Source organism: Taeniopygia guttata, chromosome 34 (assembly GCF_048771995.1).
Source record: "Taeniopygia guttata chromosome 34, bTaeGut7.mat, whole genome shotgun sequence".
Lineage (NCBI taxonomy): Eukaryota > Metazoa > Chordata > Aves > Passeriformes > Estrildidae > Taeniopygia > Taeniopygia guttata.
Genome location: NC_133059.1, coordinates 2749415 through 2766532, shown reverse-complemented (window position 1 = coordinate 2766532; position 17118 = coordinate 2749415). Strand labels below are relative to the sequence as shown.

Here is a 17118-nt window from a genome sequence, read left to right as displayed (position 1 = left end):
ATTTTTTTCCACATTTCTCCCAAATTTTCTCAATTTTCTCCCCATTATCTCCAATTTTTTCCCAATTTCCCCAATTTACTCCCATTTTCCATTTTTCCTGACTTTTCCCCCATTTGCCCAGATTTTTCCCCATTTTTCTCCATTTTCCTCCTACTTTTCCCCCATTTTTCCCAATTTTCTCTCCATTTCCCCAATTTCTCCAAAATTTTTTCCACATTTCTCCCAAATTTTCCCAATTTTCTCCCCATTATCTCCAATTTTTCCCCCACTTCCCCCAATTTACTCCCATTTTCCATTTTTCCCCACTTTTCCCCCATTTTCCCAGATTTTCCCCATTTTTCTCCATTTTCCTCCTATTTTCCCCCATTTCTCCCATTTTTCCCAATTTTCCCCCCATTTCTCCACAATTTTCCCCCCATTTCCCCAATTTCTCCCAAATTTTCCCCCCATTATCTCCATTTTCCCCCATTTTCCCCCATTTCCCCCAATTTTCTCCCCATTTTCTCCATTTTCCCCCATTTCCCCAATTTCTCCCCAATTTTTTCCACATTTCTCCCAAATCTTCCCAATTTCCTCCCCATTATCTCCATTTTTCCCCATTTTCCCCCATTTCCCCCAATTTTCTCCTCATTATCTCCACTTTTTCCCCATTTCCCCAATTTCTCCCCAATTTTTTCCACATTTCTCCCAAATTTTCCCAATTTCCTCCCCATTATCTCAATTTTTCCCCATTTTCCCCCATTTTCCCGATTTTCTCCCCATGTTCTCCATTTTTCCCCCCATTTTCCCAATTTTCTCCTCAATTTTTCCCACATTTCTCCCAAATTTTCCCAATTTTCTCCCCATTATCTCAATTTTTCCCAATTTTCTCCCCATTATCTCAATTTTTCCCACATTTTCCCCCATTTTCCCAATTTTCTCCCCATTATCTCCATTTTTCCACATTTCTCCCAAATTTTCCCAATTTTCTCCCCATTTTCTCAATTTTCCCCATTTTCCCAATTTTCTCCCCAATTTTTTCCACATTTCTCCCGAATTTTCCCAGTTTTCTCCCCATTATCTCCATTTTTCCCCCACTTTCCCCCAATTTACTCCCATTTTCCATTTTTCCCCACTTTTCCCCCATTTTCCCAGATTTTTCCCCATTTTTCTCCATTTTCCTCCTATTTTTCCCCCATTTTCCCCTATTTTCCCCCCATTTTCCCAATTTCTCCCCAATTTTTCCACATTTCTCCCAAATTTTCCCAATTTTCTCCCCATTTCCCCAATTTCTCCCTAATTTTTTTCCACATTTCTCCCAAATTTTCCCAATTTTCTCCCCATTTCCCCAATTTCTCCCCAATTTCCCCAATTTTTCCCCATTTCCGCCCCATTTCCCCAATTTTCTCTCCATTTTCCCCCATTATCTCCAATTTTTCCCCAATTTTCCCCCATTTCTCCCATTTTTCCCAATTTTCCCCCATTTCCCCAATTTCTCCCCAATTTTTTCCACATTTCTCCCAAATTTTCTCGATTTTCTCCCCATTATCTCCAATTTTTTCCCAATTTCCCCAATTTACTCCCATTTTCCATTTTTCCTGACTTTTCCCCCATTTGCCCAGATTTTTCCCCATTTTTCCCATTTTCCTCCTATTTTCCCCCCATTTTTCCCAATTTTCCCCCCATTTCCCCAATTTCTCCCCAATTTTTTCCACATTTCTCCCAAATTTTCCCGGTTTTCTCCCCATTTCCCCAATTTCTCCCCAATTTCCCCAATTTTTCCCCATTTCCGCCCCATTTCCCCAATTTTCTCTCCATTTTCCCCCATTATCTCCAATTTTTCCCCAATTTTCCCCCATTTCTCCCATTTTTCCCAATTTCCCCCCATTTCCCCAATTTTTCCCCATTTTTTTCCACATTTCTCCCAAATTTTCCCAATTTCCTCCCCATTATCTCAATTTTTCCCCATTTTCCTCCATTTTCCCGATTTTCTCCCCATGTTCTCCATTTTTCCCCATTTTCCCAATTTTCTCCTCAATTTTTCCCACGTTTCTCCCAAATTTTCCTGATTTTCTCCCCATTATCTCCCAAATTTTCCCACATTTCTCCCAAATTTTCCCGATTTTCTCCCCATTTTCTCCATTTTTCTCCCAATTTCCCCAATTTTTCCCCATTTCTCCCCCATGTTTTCCCATTTCCCCCATTTTCACAGATTTTTCCCCATTTCCCATTCCCCCCTTTTTTTCTCAATTTCCCCTATTTTTCCCCATTTCCCCATTTTTCTCTCAATTTTCCCCCATTATCTCCAATTTTCCCCAATTTTCCCCCATTTCTCCCATTTTTCCCAATTTTCCCCCCATTTCTCCCCAATATTTTCCACATTTCTCCCAAATTTTCCTGATTTTCTCCCCATGTTCTCCATTTTTCCCCATTTTCCCAATTTTCTCCCCAATTTTTTCCACATTTCTCCCAAATTTTCCCGATTTTCTCCCCATTATCTCCAATTTTTTCCCCCACTTTCCCTCAATTTACTCCCATTTTCCATTTTTCCCCACTTTTCCCCCATTTGCCCAGATTTTTCCCCATTTTTCTCCATTTTCCTCCTATTTTCCCCCCATTTTTCCCAATTTTCTCTCCATTTCCCCAATTTCTCCCCAATTTTTTCCACATTTCTCCCAAATTTTCCCAGTTTTCTCCCCATTATCTCCAATTTTTTCCCCCACTTCCCCCAATTTACTCCCATTTTCCATTTTTCCTCACTTTTCCCCCATTTTCCCAGATTTTTCCCATTTTTCTCCATTTTTCTCCATTTTCCTCCTATTTTCGCCCATTTCTCCCATTTTTCCCAATTTTCCCCCAATTTTCTCCCCAATTTTTCCACATTTCTCCCAAATTTTCCCATTTTTCTCCCAATTTTCTCAATTTTTCCCCATTTCCCCAATTTCTCCCCAATTTTTCCCACATTTCTCCCAAACTTTCCCAATTTTCTCCCCATTTCCCCAATTTCCCCCCCATTTCCCCAATTTCTCCCCAATTTTCTCCCCATTATCTCCATTTTTCCCCATTTTCCCCTATTTCCTCCAATTTTCTCCCCATTTTCTCCATTTTTCCCCATTTCCCCAATTTCTCCCCAATTTTTCCACATTTCTCCCAAATTTTCCCAATTTTCTCCCCTTTTTTTTCCAAATTTGGAAAAAATTCTCCAATTTTTCCCCAATTTCCCCCAAATTCCTGCTCACCTTCAACCTCTGCACGATCTCCTTGACCTCCTCGGCCGCTCCCTCGGCTCCGTCCGTCCCCGTTCCCGTTTCCGTCGCCGCTCCGACCCTGACGCTGACCAGATCGCCGCGCCCGTGGTAGATCCTCACCGCCGCGCCCTCGGCGCTCCACCCGATCACGTCCCCGGTGCAACAGTTAAAAACCACCTCCTTCCCCTCCAGATCCACCAACACCAAAAACTCCTTGGAAATCCCCAAAACGCACGGCACCTCCGCCCCGCCCCGCCCGAAATCCAGCGCCGAAACGCGCCACGAAACGGCGCCGGCGCTCTCCAACTCCGCCAACGGCCGCGCTTTGGACTTCTCCTTCTTCTTGGAGGCCAAGGAGATGAGGTTGAACTTCCCGGCCGCCTCCAGGGGCGTGTTGGTGACGTAGTTTTCCGCCAGATCCCGCAGATATTCCTGCCGGGTGCGCGTGGCCATGGCGCGGAATTTCTGGGATTTGTGCGCGGCGTTTTCGGCGTTGATGGCTTTGGCCAAGAGGAAGGAGCGGAAGAGGTCGGAGCGGCGGAAGGTGACGCCGGACGGCGGCACCGGGGGGCCGAAGGGTGGGACGTCCTTGGAGCGCGTGACGGCGACGCTGGTTTGGTTTTGGGGGAAAAAAAGGGAATTTTGGGTTTTTTAGGGGATTTTGGGGTTTTAGGGAATTTTGGGGTTTAGGGGATTTTGGGGTTTTAGGGGATTTTGGGGTTTTAGGGAATTTGGGGTTTTAGGGAATTTTGGGTTTTTAGGGGATTTTGGGGTTTTAGGGGATTTTGGGGTTTTAGGGGATTTTGGGTTTTTAGGGGATTTTTGGGGGTTTTAGGGGATTTTTGGGGTTTTTAGGGGATTTTGGGTTTTTAGGGGATTTTGGGGTTTTAGGGGATTTTGGGGTTTTAGGGAATTTTGGGTTTTTAGGGGATTTTGGGGTTTTAGGGAATTTTGGGTTTTTAGGGAATTTTGGGTTTTTAGGGGATTTTGGGGTTTTAGGGAATTTTGGGTTCTTAGGGAATTTTGGGTTTTTAGGGGATTTTGGGGTTTTAGGGGATTTTGGGGTTTTAGGGAATTTTGGGTTTTTAGGGGATTTTGGGGTTTTAGGGGATTTTGGGGTTTTAGGGAATTTTGGGTTTTTAGGGGATTTTGGGGGTTTTAGGGGATTTTGGGGTTTTAGGGAATTTTGGGTTTTTAGGGAATTTTGGGTTTTTAGGGGATTTTGGGGGTTTTAGGGGATTTTGGGTTTTTAGGGGATTTTGGGGGTTTTAGGGGATTTTGGGGTTTTAGGGAATTTTGGGTTTTTAGGGGATTTTTGGGGTTTTAGGGAATTTTGGGTTTTTAGGGAATTTGGGGTTTTAGGGAATTTTGGGGTTTTAGGGGATTTTGGGGTTTTAGGGAATTTTGGGTTTTTAGGGGATTTTGGGGTTTTAGGGAATTTGGGGTTTTTAGGGGATTTTGGGGTTTTAGGGAATTTTGGGTTTTTAGGGGATTTGGGGGGTTTTAGTGGATTTTGGGTTTTTAGGGGATTTTGGGGTTTTAGGGAATTTTGGGTTTTTAGGGGATTTTGGAGTTTTAGGGAATTTTGGGCTTTTAGGGGATTTCGGGTTTTTAGGGAATTTTTTGGGGTTTTAGGGGATTTTGGGGGTTTTAGGGAATTTTGGGGTTTTAGGGGATTTTTGGGGTTTTAGGGAATTTTGGGGTTTTAGGGAATTTTGGGGTTTTAGGGGATTTTGGGGTTTTAGAGAATTTTGGGTTTTTAGGGGATTTTGGGGGTTTTAGGGAATTTTGGGTTTTTAGGGGATTTTGGGGGGTTTTAGGGAATTTTGGGTTTTTAGGGGATTTTGGGGGTTTTAGGGGATTTTGGGGTTTTAGGGAATTTTGGGTTTTTAGGGGATTTTGGGTTTTTAGGGGATTTTTGGAGTTTTAGGGAATTTGGGGTTTTTAGGGGATTTTGGGGTTTTAGGGAATTTTGGGTTTTTAGGGGATTTTGGGGTTTTAGGGAATTTTGGGTTTTTAGGGGATTTTGGGTTTTTAGGGGATTTTTGGGGTTTTAGGGGATTTTGGGGTTTTAGAGAATTTGGGGGTTTTAGGGGATTTTGGGGTTTTAGGGAATTTTGGGTTTTTAGGGGATTTTTGGGGTTTGAGGGAATTTTGGGTTTTTAGGGGATTTTGGAGTTTTAGGGGATTTTGGGGTTTTAGGGAATTTTGGGTTTTTAGGGGATTTTGGGGGTTTTAGGGAATTTTGGCTTTTTAGGGGATTTTGGGGTTTTAGGGGATTTTGGGTTTTTAGGGGATTTTGGGGTTTTAGGGAATTTTGGGTTTTTAGGGGATTTTGGGGTTTTAGGGAATTTTGGGTTTTTAGGGGATTTGGGGTTTAGGGGATTTTGGGGTTTAGGGGATTTTTGGGGTTTTAGGGAATTTTGGGTTTTTAGGGGATTTTTGGGGTTTTAGGGAATTTTGGGTTTTTAGGGGATTTTGGGGTTTTAGGGGATTTTGGGGTTTTTAGGGAATTTTGGGTTTTTAGGGGATTTTGGGGTTTTAGGGGATTTTGGGTTTTTAGGGAATTTTGGGTTTTTAGGGAATTTTGGGTTTTTAGGGGATTTTGGGGGTTTTAGGGGATTTTGGGTTTTTAGGGGATTTTGGGGGTTTTAGGGAATTTTGGGTTTTTAGGGGATTTTGGGGGTTTTAGGGGATTTTGGGTTTTTAGGGGATTTTGGGGTTTTAGGGGATTTTGGGGTTTTAGGGGATTTTTGGGTTTTTAGGGGATTTTGGGGTTTTAGGGGATTTTTGGGTTTTTAGGGGATTTTGGAGTTTTACGGGATTTTGGGGTTTTAGGGAATTTTGGGTTTTTAGGGGATTTTGGGGTTTTAGGGAATTTGGGGTTTTTAGGGGATTTTGGGGTTTTAGGGAATTTTGGGGTTTTAGGGAATTTTGGGTTTTTAGGGGATTTTGGGGGTTTTAGGGAATTTTGGGGTTTTAGGGAATTTTGGGTTTTTAGGGGATTTTGGGGGTTTTAGGGGATTTTGGGTTTTTAGGGAATTTTGGGTTTTAGGGAATTTGGGGTTTTTAGGGGATTTTGGGGTTTTAGGGAATTTTGGGTTTTTAGGGAATTTTGGGTTTTAGGGAATTTTGGGTTTTTAGGGGATTTTGGGGTTTTAGGGGATTTGGGGTTTTTAGGGGATTTTTGGGTTTTAGGGAATTTTGGGTTTTTAGGGGATTTTGGGTTTTTAGGGGATTTTGGGGTTTTAGGGGATTTTGGGTTTTTAGGGGATTTTGGGGTTTTAGGGAATTTTGGGTTTTTAGGGGATTTTGGGGGTTTTAGGGAATTTTTTGAGTTTTAGGGAATTTTGGGTTTTTAGGGGATTTTTGGAGTTTTAGGGAATTTGGGGTTTTTAGGGGATTTTTGGGGTTTTAGGGAATTTTGGGTTTTTAGGGGATTTGGGGGTTTTAGGGGATTTTGGGTTTTTAGGGGATTTTGGGGTTTTAGGGGATTTTGGGTTTTTAGGGGATTTTGGGTTTTTAGGGGATTTTGGGGTTTTAGGGAATTTTGGGTTTTTAGGGAATTTTGGGTTTTTAGGGAATTTTGGGTTTTTAGGGGATTTTGGGGTTTTAGGGAATTTTGGGTTTTTAGGGGATTTTTGGGGTTTTAGGGGATTTTGGGTTTTTAGGGGATTTTGGGGTTTTAGGGGATTTTGGGGTTTTAGGGAATTTTGGGGTTTTAGGGGATTTTGGGGTTTTAGGGAATTTTGGGTTTTTAGGGGATTTTGGGGTTTTAGGGAATTTTGGGGTTTAGGGGATTTTGGGGTTTAGGGGATTTTTGGGTTTTTAGGGGATTTGGGGTTTAGGGGATTTTGGGGTTTAGGGGATTTTGGGGTTTTAGGGGATTTTGGGTTTTTAGGGGATTTTTGGGGTTTTAGGGGATTTTGGGGGTTTTAGGGGATTTTGGGTTTTTAGGGGATTTTGGGGTTTTAGGGAATTTTGGGGTTTTAGGGGATTTGGGGGTTTTAGGGAATTTTGGGTTTTTAGGGGATTTTTGGAGTTTTAGGGAATTTTGGGTTTTTAGGGGATTTTGGGGTTTTAGGGGATTTTTGGGGTTTTAGGGAATTTTGGGTTTTTAGGGGATTTTGGGTTTTTAGGGGATTTTGGGTTTTTAGGGGATTTTGGGGTTTTAGGGAATTTTGGGTTTTTAGGGGATTTTGGAGTTTTAGGGGATTTTGGGTTTTTAGGGGATTTTTTGAGTTTTAGGGTATTTTGGGGTTTTTAGGGAATTTTGGAGTTTTAGGGGATTTTGGGTTTTTAGGGGATTTTGGGTTTTTAGGGAATTTTGGGTTTTTAGGGGATTTTGGGTTTTTAGGGGATTTTGGGTTTTTAGGGGATTTGGGGGTTTTAGGGAATTTTGGGGTTTTAGGGGATTTTGGGTTTTTAGGGGATTTTGGGGTTTTAGGGAATTTTGGGTTTTTAGGGGATTTTTGGGGGTTTTAGGGAATTTTGGGTTTTTAGGGGATTTTCGGGTTTAGGGGATTTTGGGGTTTTAGGGAATTTTGGGGTTTTAGGGAATTTTGGGTTTTTAGGGGATTTTTGGGGGTTTTAGGGGATTTTGGGGTTTTAGGGAATTTTGGGTTTTTAGGGGATTTTGGGGTTTTAGGGAATTTTGGGTTTTTAGGGGATTTTGGGGTTTTAGGGAATTTTGGGGTTTTAGGGAATTTTGGGTTTTTAGGGAATTTTGGGTTTTTAGGGGATTTTGGGTTTTTAGGGGATTTTGGGTTTTTAGGGGATTTTGGGGGTTTTAGGGGATTTTGAGGGTTTTAGGGGATTTTGGGGTTTTAGGGGATTTTGGGGTTTAGGGGATTTTTGGGGTTTTAGGGAATTTTGGGTTTTTAGGGGATTTTGGGGTTTGAGGGGATTTTGGGTTTTTAGGGGATTTTGGGGGTTTTAGGGGATTTTTGGGTTTTTAGGGGATTTTGGAGTTTTAGGGAATTTTGGGTTTTTAGGGGATTTTGGGTTTTTAGGGGATTTTGGGGTTTTAGGGGATTTTGGGGTTTAGGGGATTTTGGGGTTTTAGGGAATTTTGGGTTTTTAGGGAATTTTGGGGTTTTAGGGGATTTTGGGGTTTAGGGGATTTTTGGGTTTTTAGGGGATTTTGGGGTTTTAGGGAATTTTGGGTTCTTAGGGGATTTTGGGGTTTTAGGGAATTTTGGGTTTTTAGGGGATTTTTGGGGTTTTAGGGAATTTTGGGTTTTTAGGGGATTTTGGGGTTTTTAGGGAATTTTGGGTTTTTAGGGGATTTTGGGGTTTTAGGGAATTTTGGGGTTTTAGGGAATTTTGGGGTTTTAGGGGATTTGGGGTTTTTAGGGGATTTTGGGGTTTTAGGGGATTTTGGGGTTTTAGGGGATTTTGGGTTTTTAGGGGATTTTGGGGGTTTGGTTGAGTTGGGTTTTTATGAGGTCTGGGATTGGGCAGGGTTTGGGTTGGGTTTTGGGGATCTTCCAAACAAGTTTTGGGATCCTTCAACCAATTTTTGGGATCTTCCAACCAACTTTTGGGATCCTTCAACTCTTGGGATCCTCCAATTTCCTTATTTTGTACCGATTTTGGGATTTTGCAAATTTTTACTAATTTTTGCTCATTTTTTAATCAATTTTTGGGAATTTTTTGCAAATTTTGGGGAATTTTTGCTCATTTTTTACCAGTTTTTGGTATTTTTTGAGAATTTTTGGGATTCCTGATGAGATCGGAATTTTCAGAAAGTTTTGTCATTTATGGGAATCTTCTGAAAAATTTGGTTATTTTTTGCAACTTTTGGGGAAATTTTGCTCATTTTTTATCAATTTTTGGTATTTTTTGGCAATTTTTTTCAAATGTTTGGCAATTTTTGCAAATTCTTGCTAATTTTTCAGATTTTTTGCAAACTTTTGGGAATTTTTGCAAATTTTGGGCAACTTCTTACAAAATTGTGGGAATTTTTGGAACGTATTCATAAATTTTTGCTAATTTTTAGGAATTTTAGGGTATTTTTTACAAATTTTTGGCATTTTTTGGGAATATTTGATATTCCCAGCTCCCGGGACTGGCAGATCTGATTAGATCGGCATTTTCAACAAGTTTTGGTTACTTTTTGCAAATTTTTGGGAATTTTTTAACCATTTTTTTGGTTTTTTTCCGGATTTCTTGCGAATTTTGGCCAATTTTTGCTCATTTTTAGGAATTTCGGGGAATTTTTTACGAAGTTTTGGCATTTTTTGGGAATATTTGATATTCCCAACTCCCGTGACTGGCAGATCTGATAAGATCAGCATTTTCAACAAGTTTTGGTTACTTTTTGCAAATTTTTGGGAATTTTTTACCAATTTTTGGGGTTTTTTCCGAATTTCTTGCAAATTTTGGCCAATTTTTTACCGATTTTTGGTATTTTTGGGTAATTTTTTCCCACCTGTAGGAGACGTTGTCGGAGCAGGGCTGGTGGGCGCGGACGATGATGAAGACGTGCTGGAAGTGCGAGCGGACGTTCTGCGGCGTGAACGGCAGCGCGCCCGGCTCTTGGAAGATGATGGTGACGATGTCGTTGCCGATGTGGCGCTTCCGGAGGAGCTGGGATGGGATTTTTTTTTCCCAAAAAAAAATTGGGAATGGGTGGGATGTAAATTTGGGATGGTTCAAGCAAGTTTTGGGATTGTTCAGATCTTGGGAGGTTTTAATCCTTGGGATCGGCCAAGCAAGTTTTGAGATGCTCCAATTTTTGGGATCCTCCAACTCTTGGATCTCCCAACCCTTGGGATCCTCCAACTCTTGGATCTCCCAACCTTTGGGATCCTCCAACCCTTGTGATCCTCCATCTTCTGGGACCATCCAACCCTTGGGATCCTCCAACTTCTGGGACCACCCAACCCTTGGAATCAACCAACCAACTCTTGGAATTCTTCAACCCTTGGGATCCTCCAACTTATGGGACCACCCAACCATTGGGATCCTCCAACTCTTGGATCTCCCAACCTTTGGAATCCTCCAACTCTTGGATCTCCCAACCTTTGGTACCCTCCAACTCTTGGATCTCCCACCCAACCCTTGGGATCCTCCAACTCTTGGATCTCCCACACATGGATCTCCCACCCAACCCCCGGGATCCTCCAATTTCTGGGAACGCCCAACCATTGGGATTCTCCAACTCTTGGAATCAACCAATCCTTGGCATCCTCCAACTCTTGGGATCCTCCAAATCTTGGGACCTTTGGGATCCTCCAAATCTTGGGACCTTTGAGATCCTCCAACTCTTGGATCTCCCAACCAATCCTTGGGATCCTCCAACTCTTGGGACCATCCAAACCTTGGATCTCCCAACCCTTGGGATCTTCCAGCTCTTGGGTCTCCCACTCTTGGATCTTCCACCTCTTGGAATCCTTCAACCCTTGGATCCTCCAACCAATTCTTGGAATCCTTCAACCCTTGGGACACCCAACTCTTGGAACCACCCAACCCTTGGGATCCTCCAACCAATTCTTGGAATCCTTCAACCCTTGGATCCTCTACCCAACCCTTGGGATCATCCAACCCTTGGGATCATCCAACCCTTGGGATCATCCAACCCTTGGGATCATCCAACTCTTGGGATCCCCCAACCAATTCTTGGAATCCTTCAACCCTTGGGACCACCCAACCCTTGGGATCATCCAACTCTTGGGATCCCCCAACCAATTCTTGGAATCCTTCAACCCTTGGGACCACCCAACCCTTGGAACCATCCAACCCTTGGGATCCTCCAACCAATTCTTGGAATCCTTCAACCCTTGGGACACCCAACCCTTGGGACACCCAACCCTTGGAACCACCCAACCGTTGGGATCTCCCGATCTCCACGGACGGAATCCCTGGAGAAGCCGCGGCGGCTCGGGCGGTACCTGCTGGCGGTTGTTGGGCGTGTAGGGCAGCATGGTGGACACGTGGAACATGATCTCGTAGTCCTGGTAGGTGGTGTAGAGCGAGTGCGTCCCCGTGGAATCGGCTGCGGAAAACGGGAAAAGCGGAGACGGTGAAATCCCAAAAATCGGGGACGGTGAAATCCCGAAAATTGGGGACAGTGAAATCCCGAAAATCGGAACCGGTGAAATCCCGAAAATTGGGGACAGTGAAATCCCGAAAATCGGAACTGGTGAAATCCCGAAAATCGGAACTGGTGAAATCCCGAAAATTTGAGACAGGGAAATCCCAAAAACGGAACTGGTGAAATCCCCAAAATCGGAACCGGTGAAATCCCAAAAATCTAAGATGGTGAAATCCCGAAAATCAGGGACGGTGAAATCCCGAAAATCGGAACTGGTGAAATCCCGAAAATTTGAGACAGTGAAATCTCCAAAATCGAAACCACTGAAATCCCAAAAACGGAGCTGGTGAAATCCCGAAAATCGGAACTGGTGAAATCCCGAAAATCTGAGATGGTGAAATCCCAAAAATTTGAGACAGTGAAATCTCCAAAATCGAAACCGGTGAAATCCCAAAAATCGGAACCGGTGAAATCCCGAAAATCGGAACTGGTGAAATCCCAAAAACCTGAGACAGTGAAATCCCAAAAATCGGGGACGGTGAAATCCCGAAAATCTGAGACGGTGAAATCCCGAAAATCGGAACCGGTGAAATCCCGAAAATTTGAGACAGTGAAATCTCCAAAATCGGAACCGGTGAAATCCCGAAAATCTGAGATGGTGAAATCCCAAAAATCGAGGACAGTGAAATCCCAAAAAGCAGAGACGGTGATATCCCAAAAATCGGAGCTGTGAAATCCCGAAAATCTGAGACGGTGAATTCCCGAAAATCGAGGACAGTGAAATCCCAAAAATTGGAACGCATCCCAAAAATCCCTCCTGGTGTCCAGCAGGGACCACCCAACCCCTGGGATCTTCCAACCAATATTTGGGACACTTCACGGCTTGGGATTTCCAAACTCCTGGAATCCTTTAAATTTTGGAATCCTTCAACATTTGGGATCTCCCAACCCTTGGGTTCCTTCAACCTTTGGGATCTCCCAACTCTTGGAATCTCCCAACTCTTGAGATCCTTCAACCCTTGAGTTCCTCCAACTTTTGGGATCTCCCAAACTCTCAAAATCCTTCAGCTTTTGGGATCTCCCAACCCTTGAGATCCTTCAACCTTTGGGATCTCCCAAACTTTCGAAATCCTGCAAATTTTGGGATTTCCTGGTGAAATGCCGGGAAGGTGCCCAGACTCACTCTTGGTGTCGAGCTGTGCCGCGTACTTGGTGAAGGACCTCAGGGTGACCTTCTCGCCCAGGAGGTTCCAACCTTTGGGATCTCCCAACCCTTGGAACCCCCAAACTCTTGGAATCCTTCAACCCTTGAGTTCCTTCAACCTTTGGGATTTCCCAAACTCTCAAAATCCTTCAACTTTTGGGATCGCTCAACCCTTGGGATCTCCCAAACTCTTGGGTTCCTTCAACCTTTGGAATCTCCCAACTCTTGGAATCTCCCACATCTTGAGATCCTCCAAGTTTTGGGATCTCCCAAACTCTCAAAATACTTCAACCTTTGGGATTTCCCAACCCTTGAGATCCTCCTACTTTTGGGATCTCCCAACTCTTGAGATCCTTCAACTTTTGGGATCTCCCAACTCTTGGAATCTCCCACATCTTGAGATCCTTCAACCCTTGAGATCCTCCAAGTTTTGGGATCTCCCAAACCCTTGGAATCCTTCAACTTTTGGGATCTTCCAACCCTTGGAATCCTCCAACTTTTGGGATTTCCCGGTGAAATCCCGGTGAAACGCCGGGAAGGTGCCCAGACTAACTCTTGGTGTCGAGCTGCGCCGCGTACTTGCTGAAGGACCTCAGGGTGACCTTCTCGCCCAGGAGGTTCCGACCCTTGGGATCTCCCAACCCTTGGAATCCTTCAACCCTTGGGATCTCCCAACTCTTGGAACCCCCAAACTCTTGGAATCCTTCAACCCTTGAGTTCCTTCAACCTTTGGGATTTCCCAAACTCTTGGAATCTCCCACATCTTGAGATCCTCCAACCCTTGGGATCCTTCAACCTTTGGGATCTCCCAAACTCTCAAAATCCTTCAACCTTTGGGATCTCTCAACCCTTGGGATCTCCCAACCCTTGGGTTCCTTCAACCTTTGGAATCTCCCAACTCTTGGAATCTCCCACATCTTGAGATCCTCCAAGTTTTGGGATCTCCCAAACTCTCAAAATACTTCAACTTCTGGGATCTCCCAACTCTTGAGATCCTTCAACTTTTGGGATCTTCCAACCCTTGGAATCTCCAACATCTTGAGATCCTTCAACCCTTGAGATCCTTCAACCTTTGGGATCTCCCAGCTCTTGGAATCTCCAACATCTTGAGATCCTTCAACTTTGAGATCCTTCAACTTTTGGGATCTCCCAAACTCTTGAAATCCTCCAAATTTTGGGATTTCCCGGTGAAGTCCCGGGAAGGTGCCCGGACTCACTCTTGGTGTCGAGCTGCGCCGCGTACTTGGTGAAGGACCTCAGGGTCACCTTCTCGCCGAGCAGCGCCAGGAACTCGTCGAGCGCGGGCCCGGCGGCCTCGTTGTTGTACATCTCCTCCTCCGAGCTCTGCCCGGCCTTGCAGTACAGGATCCCCACCTTGCGCCGCCGGCACAGCTGCGGCATCGGGATTTGGGATTTGTGGGGTTTGTGGGGTTTGGGGTTTGGGGTTTGTGGGGTTTGGGGTTTGGGATTTATGGGATTTGGGATTTGTGGGGTTTGTGGGGTTTTTTGGGGTTTGGGTTTGGGGTTTGGGGTTTGGGATTTGGGGTTTGGGGTTTGGGATTTGGGGTTTGGGGTTTGGGGATTTGGGGTTTGGGATTTATGGGATTTGGGATTTGTGGGGTTTGGGATTTGGGATTTATGGGGTTTGGGGTTTTGGAGATTGGGGATTTATGGTATTTGGGGTTTGGGATTTATGGGATTTGGGTTTTGGGATTTGGGATTTTTGGGGTTTGGGGTTTGGGGTTTTGGGGATTTGGGGTTTGGGATTTATAGAGTTTGGGATTTGTGGGATTTGGGGTTTGAGATTTATGGGGTTTGGAGTTTGGGGATTTGGGATTTATGGGGTTTGGGATTTGTGGGGCTTGGGGTTTGGGATTTATGGGGTTTGGGGTTTGGGATTTATGGGGTTTGGGGTTTGTGGGGTTTGGGGTTTGGGGTTTATGGGATTTGGGATTTGGGATTTATGGGGTTTGGGGTTTGGGTTTGGGGTTTGGGGTTTGTGGGGTTTGGGATTTATGGGGTTTGGGGTTTGGGATTTATGGGATTTGGGGTTTGGGATTTATGGGATTTGCGGTTTGGGAATTATGGGGATTGGGGTTTGGGATTTATGGGATTTGGGGTTTGTGGGGTTTGGGATTTGGGGTTTGCGGTTTGGGATTTGGGGTTTGGGATTTATGGGGTTTGGGGTTTGGGATTTATGGGGTTTGGGTTTTGGGATTTATGGGGTTTGGGGTTTGGGGTTTGGGATTTATGGGGTTTGGGGTTTGGTATTTATGGGATTTGGGGTTTTGGGGAATTGGGGTTTATGGAGTTTGGGATTTATGGGATTTGGGGTTTGGGGTTTGGGGTTTGGGATTTATGGGATTTGGGGTTTAGGATTTATGGTATTTGGAGTTTGGGATTTATGGGGTTTGGGATTTGGAATTTTGGGGTTTGGGTTTGGGGTTTGGGTTTGGGGTTTGGGGTTTGGGGTTTGGGATTTGGAATTTTGGGGTTTGGGTTTGGGGTTTGGGGTTTGGGGTTTGGGGTTTGGGATTTATGGTTTGGGGTTTGGGGTTTGGGGTTTGTGGGGTTTGTGGGGTTTGGGATTTATGGGATTTGGGGTTTGGGATTTATGGGATTTGGGGTTTGGGATTTATGGGGTTTGGGGTTTGGGGTTTGGGGTTTATGGGGTTTGGGATTTGGGGTTTGGGTTTGGGGTTTGGGATTTATGGGGTTTGGGATTTGTGGGGTTTGGGATTTGGGATTTATGGGGTTTGGGGTTTGGGATTTGTGGGATTTGGGGTTTGGGATTTGGGGTTTGGGGTTTGGGTTTGGGGTTTGGGGTTTGGGGTTTGGGGTTTGGGGTCTGGGGTTTGGGATTTATGGGGTTTGGGGTTTGGGGTTTGGGGTTTGGGATTTGGGGTTTGGGGTTTGGGGTTTGGGGTTTGGGGTTTGGGATTTGGGGTTTGGGGTTTGGGATTTATGGGGTTTGGGGTTTGGGATTTATGGGGTTTGGGATTTATGAGGTTTGGGGTTTGGGATTTATGGGGTTTGGGGTTTGGGATTTATGGGGTTTGGGGTTTGTGGGGTTTGGGGTTTGGGGTTTGGGGTTTGGGGTTTGGGGCTTGGGATTTATGGGGTTTGAGGTTTGGGATTTATGGGGTTTGGGGTTTGGGATTTATGGGGTTTGGGGTTTGGGGTTTGGGGTTTGGGGTTTGGGGTTTGGGGTTTGGGATTTATGGGGATTGGGGTTTGGGGTTTGGGGTTTGGGATTTGGGGTTTGGGGTTTGGGGTTTGGGGTTTGGGGTTTGGGATTTGGGGTTTGGGGTTTGGGATTTGGGATTTGGGGATTTGGGATTTGGGGTTTGGGGTTTGGGATTTGGGATTTGGGGATTTGGGTTTGGGGTTTGGGGTTTGGGGTTTGGGGTTTGGGGTCTGGGGTTTGGGATTTGGGATTTGGGGATTTGGGTTTGGGGTTTGGGGTTTGGGGTTTGGGGTTTGGGGTTTGGGGTCTGGGGTTTGGGATTTGGGGTTTGGGGTTTGGGATATTTGGGGTTTGGGGTTTGTGGGGTTTGGGATTTATGGGGTTTGGGGTTTGTGGGGTTTGGCATTTTGGATTTATGGTATTTGGGGTTTGGGATTTATGGGATTTGGGGTTTGGGATTTGGGGGATTAAGGGGATTTTTGGGGTTTGGGGTTTGTGGGATTTGGGGTTTGGGATTTGTGGGGTTTGGGGTCTGGGATTTATGGGGATTGGGATTTTTGGGGTTTGGGGTTTGTGGGGTTTGGGGTTTGGGGTTTGGGATTTATGGGGTTTGGGATTTATGGGGTTTGGGGTTTGGGGTTTGGGGTTTGGAGTTTGGAGATTTGGGGTTTATGGAATTTATGGGGTTTGGGATTTATGGGGTTTATGGGATTTGGGGTTTGGGATTTATGGGGTTTGGGATTGATGGGGTTTGGGGTTTGGGATTTATGGGGTTTGGGGTTTGGGGTTTGGGGTCTGGGGTTTGGGATTTGGGATTTGGGGTTTGGGGTTTGGGGTCTGGGGTTTGGGATTTGGGATTTGGGGTTTGGGATTTGGGGTTTGGGGTTTGGGGTTTGGGGTTTGGGATTTGTGGGGTTTGGGGTTTGGGGTTTGGGATTTCTGGGATTTGGGGTTTGGGGTTTGGGATTTGGGATTTATGGGGTTTGGGGTTTGGGGATTTGTGGGATTTTGGGGTTTGTGGGATTTGGGATTTGGGAGTTTGGGGATTTGGGGCTTTGGGAAGGTTTGGGGTGGTTGGAGCAGTTTTGGGATGGAGAAATGAAACCCCCTCAAGCCTTGGAATGCGGCAAATCCGGAAACTCCCAAAACCCAAAAAAATCCCTAAAAAATCCAAAAAAATTCTGGAAAAATCCTATAAATTCCCAAAATATTTCCTAAAATTCCCAGAAATTCCCAAAAAAATCACTGAAAATTCCCAAAAAATCCCCAAAATCCCAAGAATCCTTCAAGTCTTAAGACCGTTCTACCCTTGGAATGCGCCAAAGCCCAATACCCCAAAAACCCCCAAAAAATACCATAAAAAATCCTAAAAAAAACTGGAAAAATCTTATAAATTCCCAAAAAAATCTAAAAAAATCCAAGAAATCCCCAAATTCCAATAAGATCCTCTAAAGTTATCAGA

General features: G+C 44.5%; 1 protein-coding gene across 3 annotated transcripts in view; it reads right to left on the bottom strand.

Moving 5' to 3' along the window:
• Positions 1–17118, bottom strand: part of LOC121468646 (signal-induced proliferation-associated 1-like protein 3) — a 56455-nt gene that overhangs the window by 24387 nt on the left and 14950 nt on the right. For all 3 annotated transcript variants that reach the window (XM_072920954.1, XM_072920952.1, XM_072920953.1), the window contains exons 5-8: positions 13687–13861; positions 11123–11226; positions 9661–9818; positions 3219–3837 (exon numbers count right to left, since the gene is read on the bottom strand). In XM_072920954.1, coding sequence (XP_072777055.1) covers positions 3219–3837; positions 9661–9818; positions 11123–11226; positions 13687–13861 — 1056 coding nt within the window. The remainder of the gene's footprint in view (positions 1–3218; positions 3838–9660; positions 9819–11122; positions 11227–13686; positions 13862–17118) is intronic.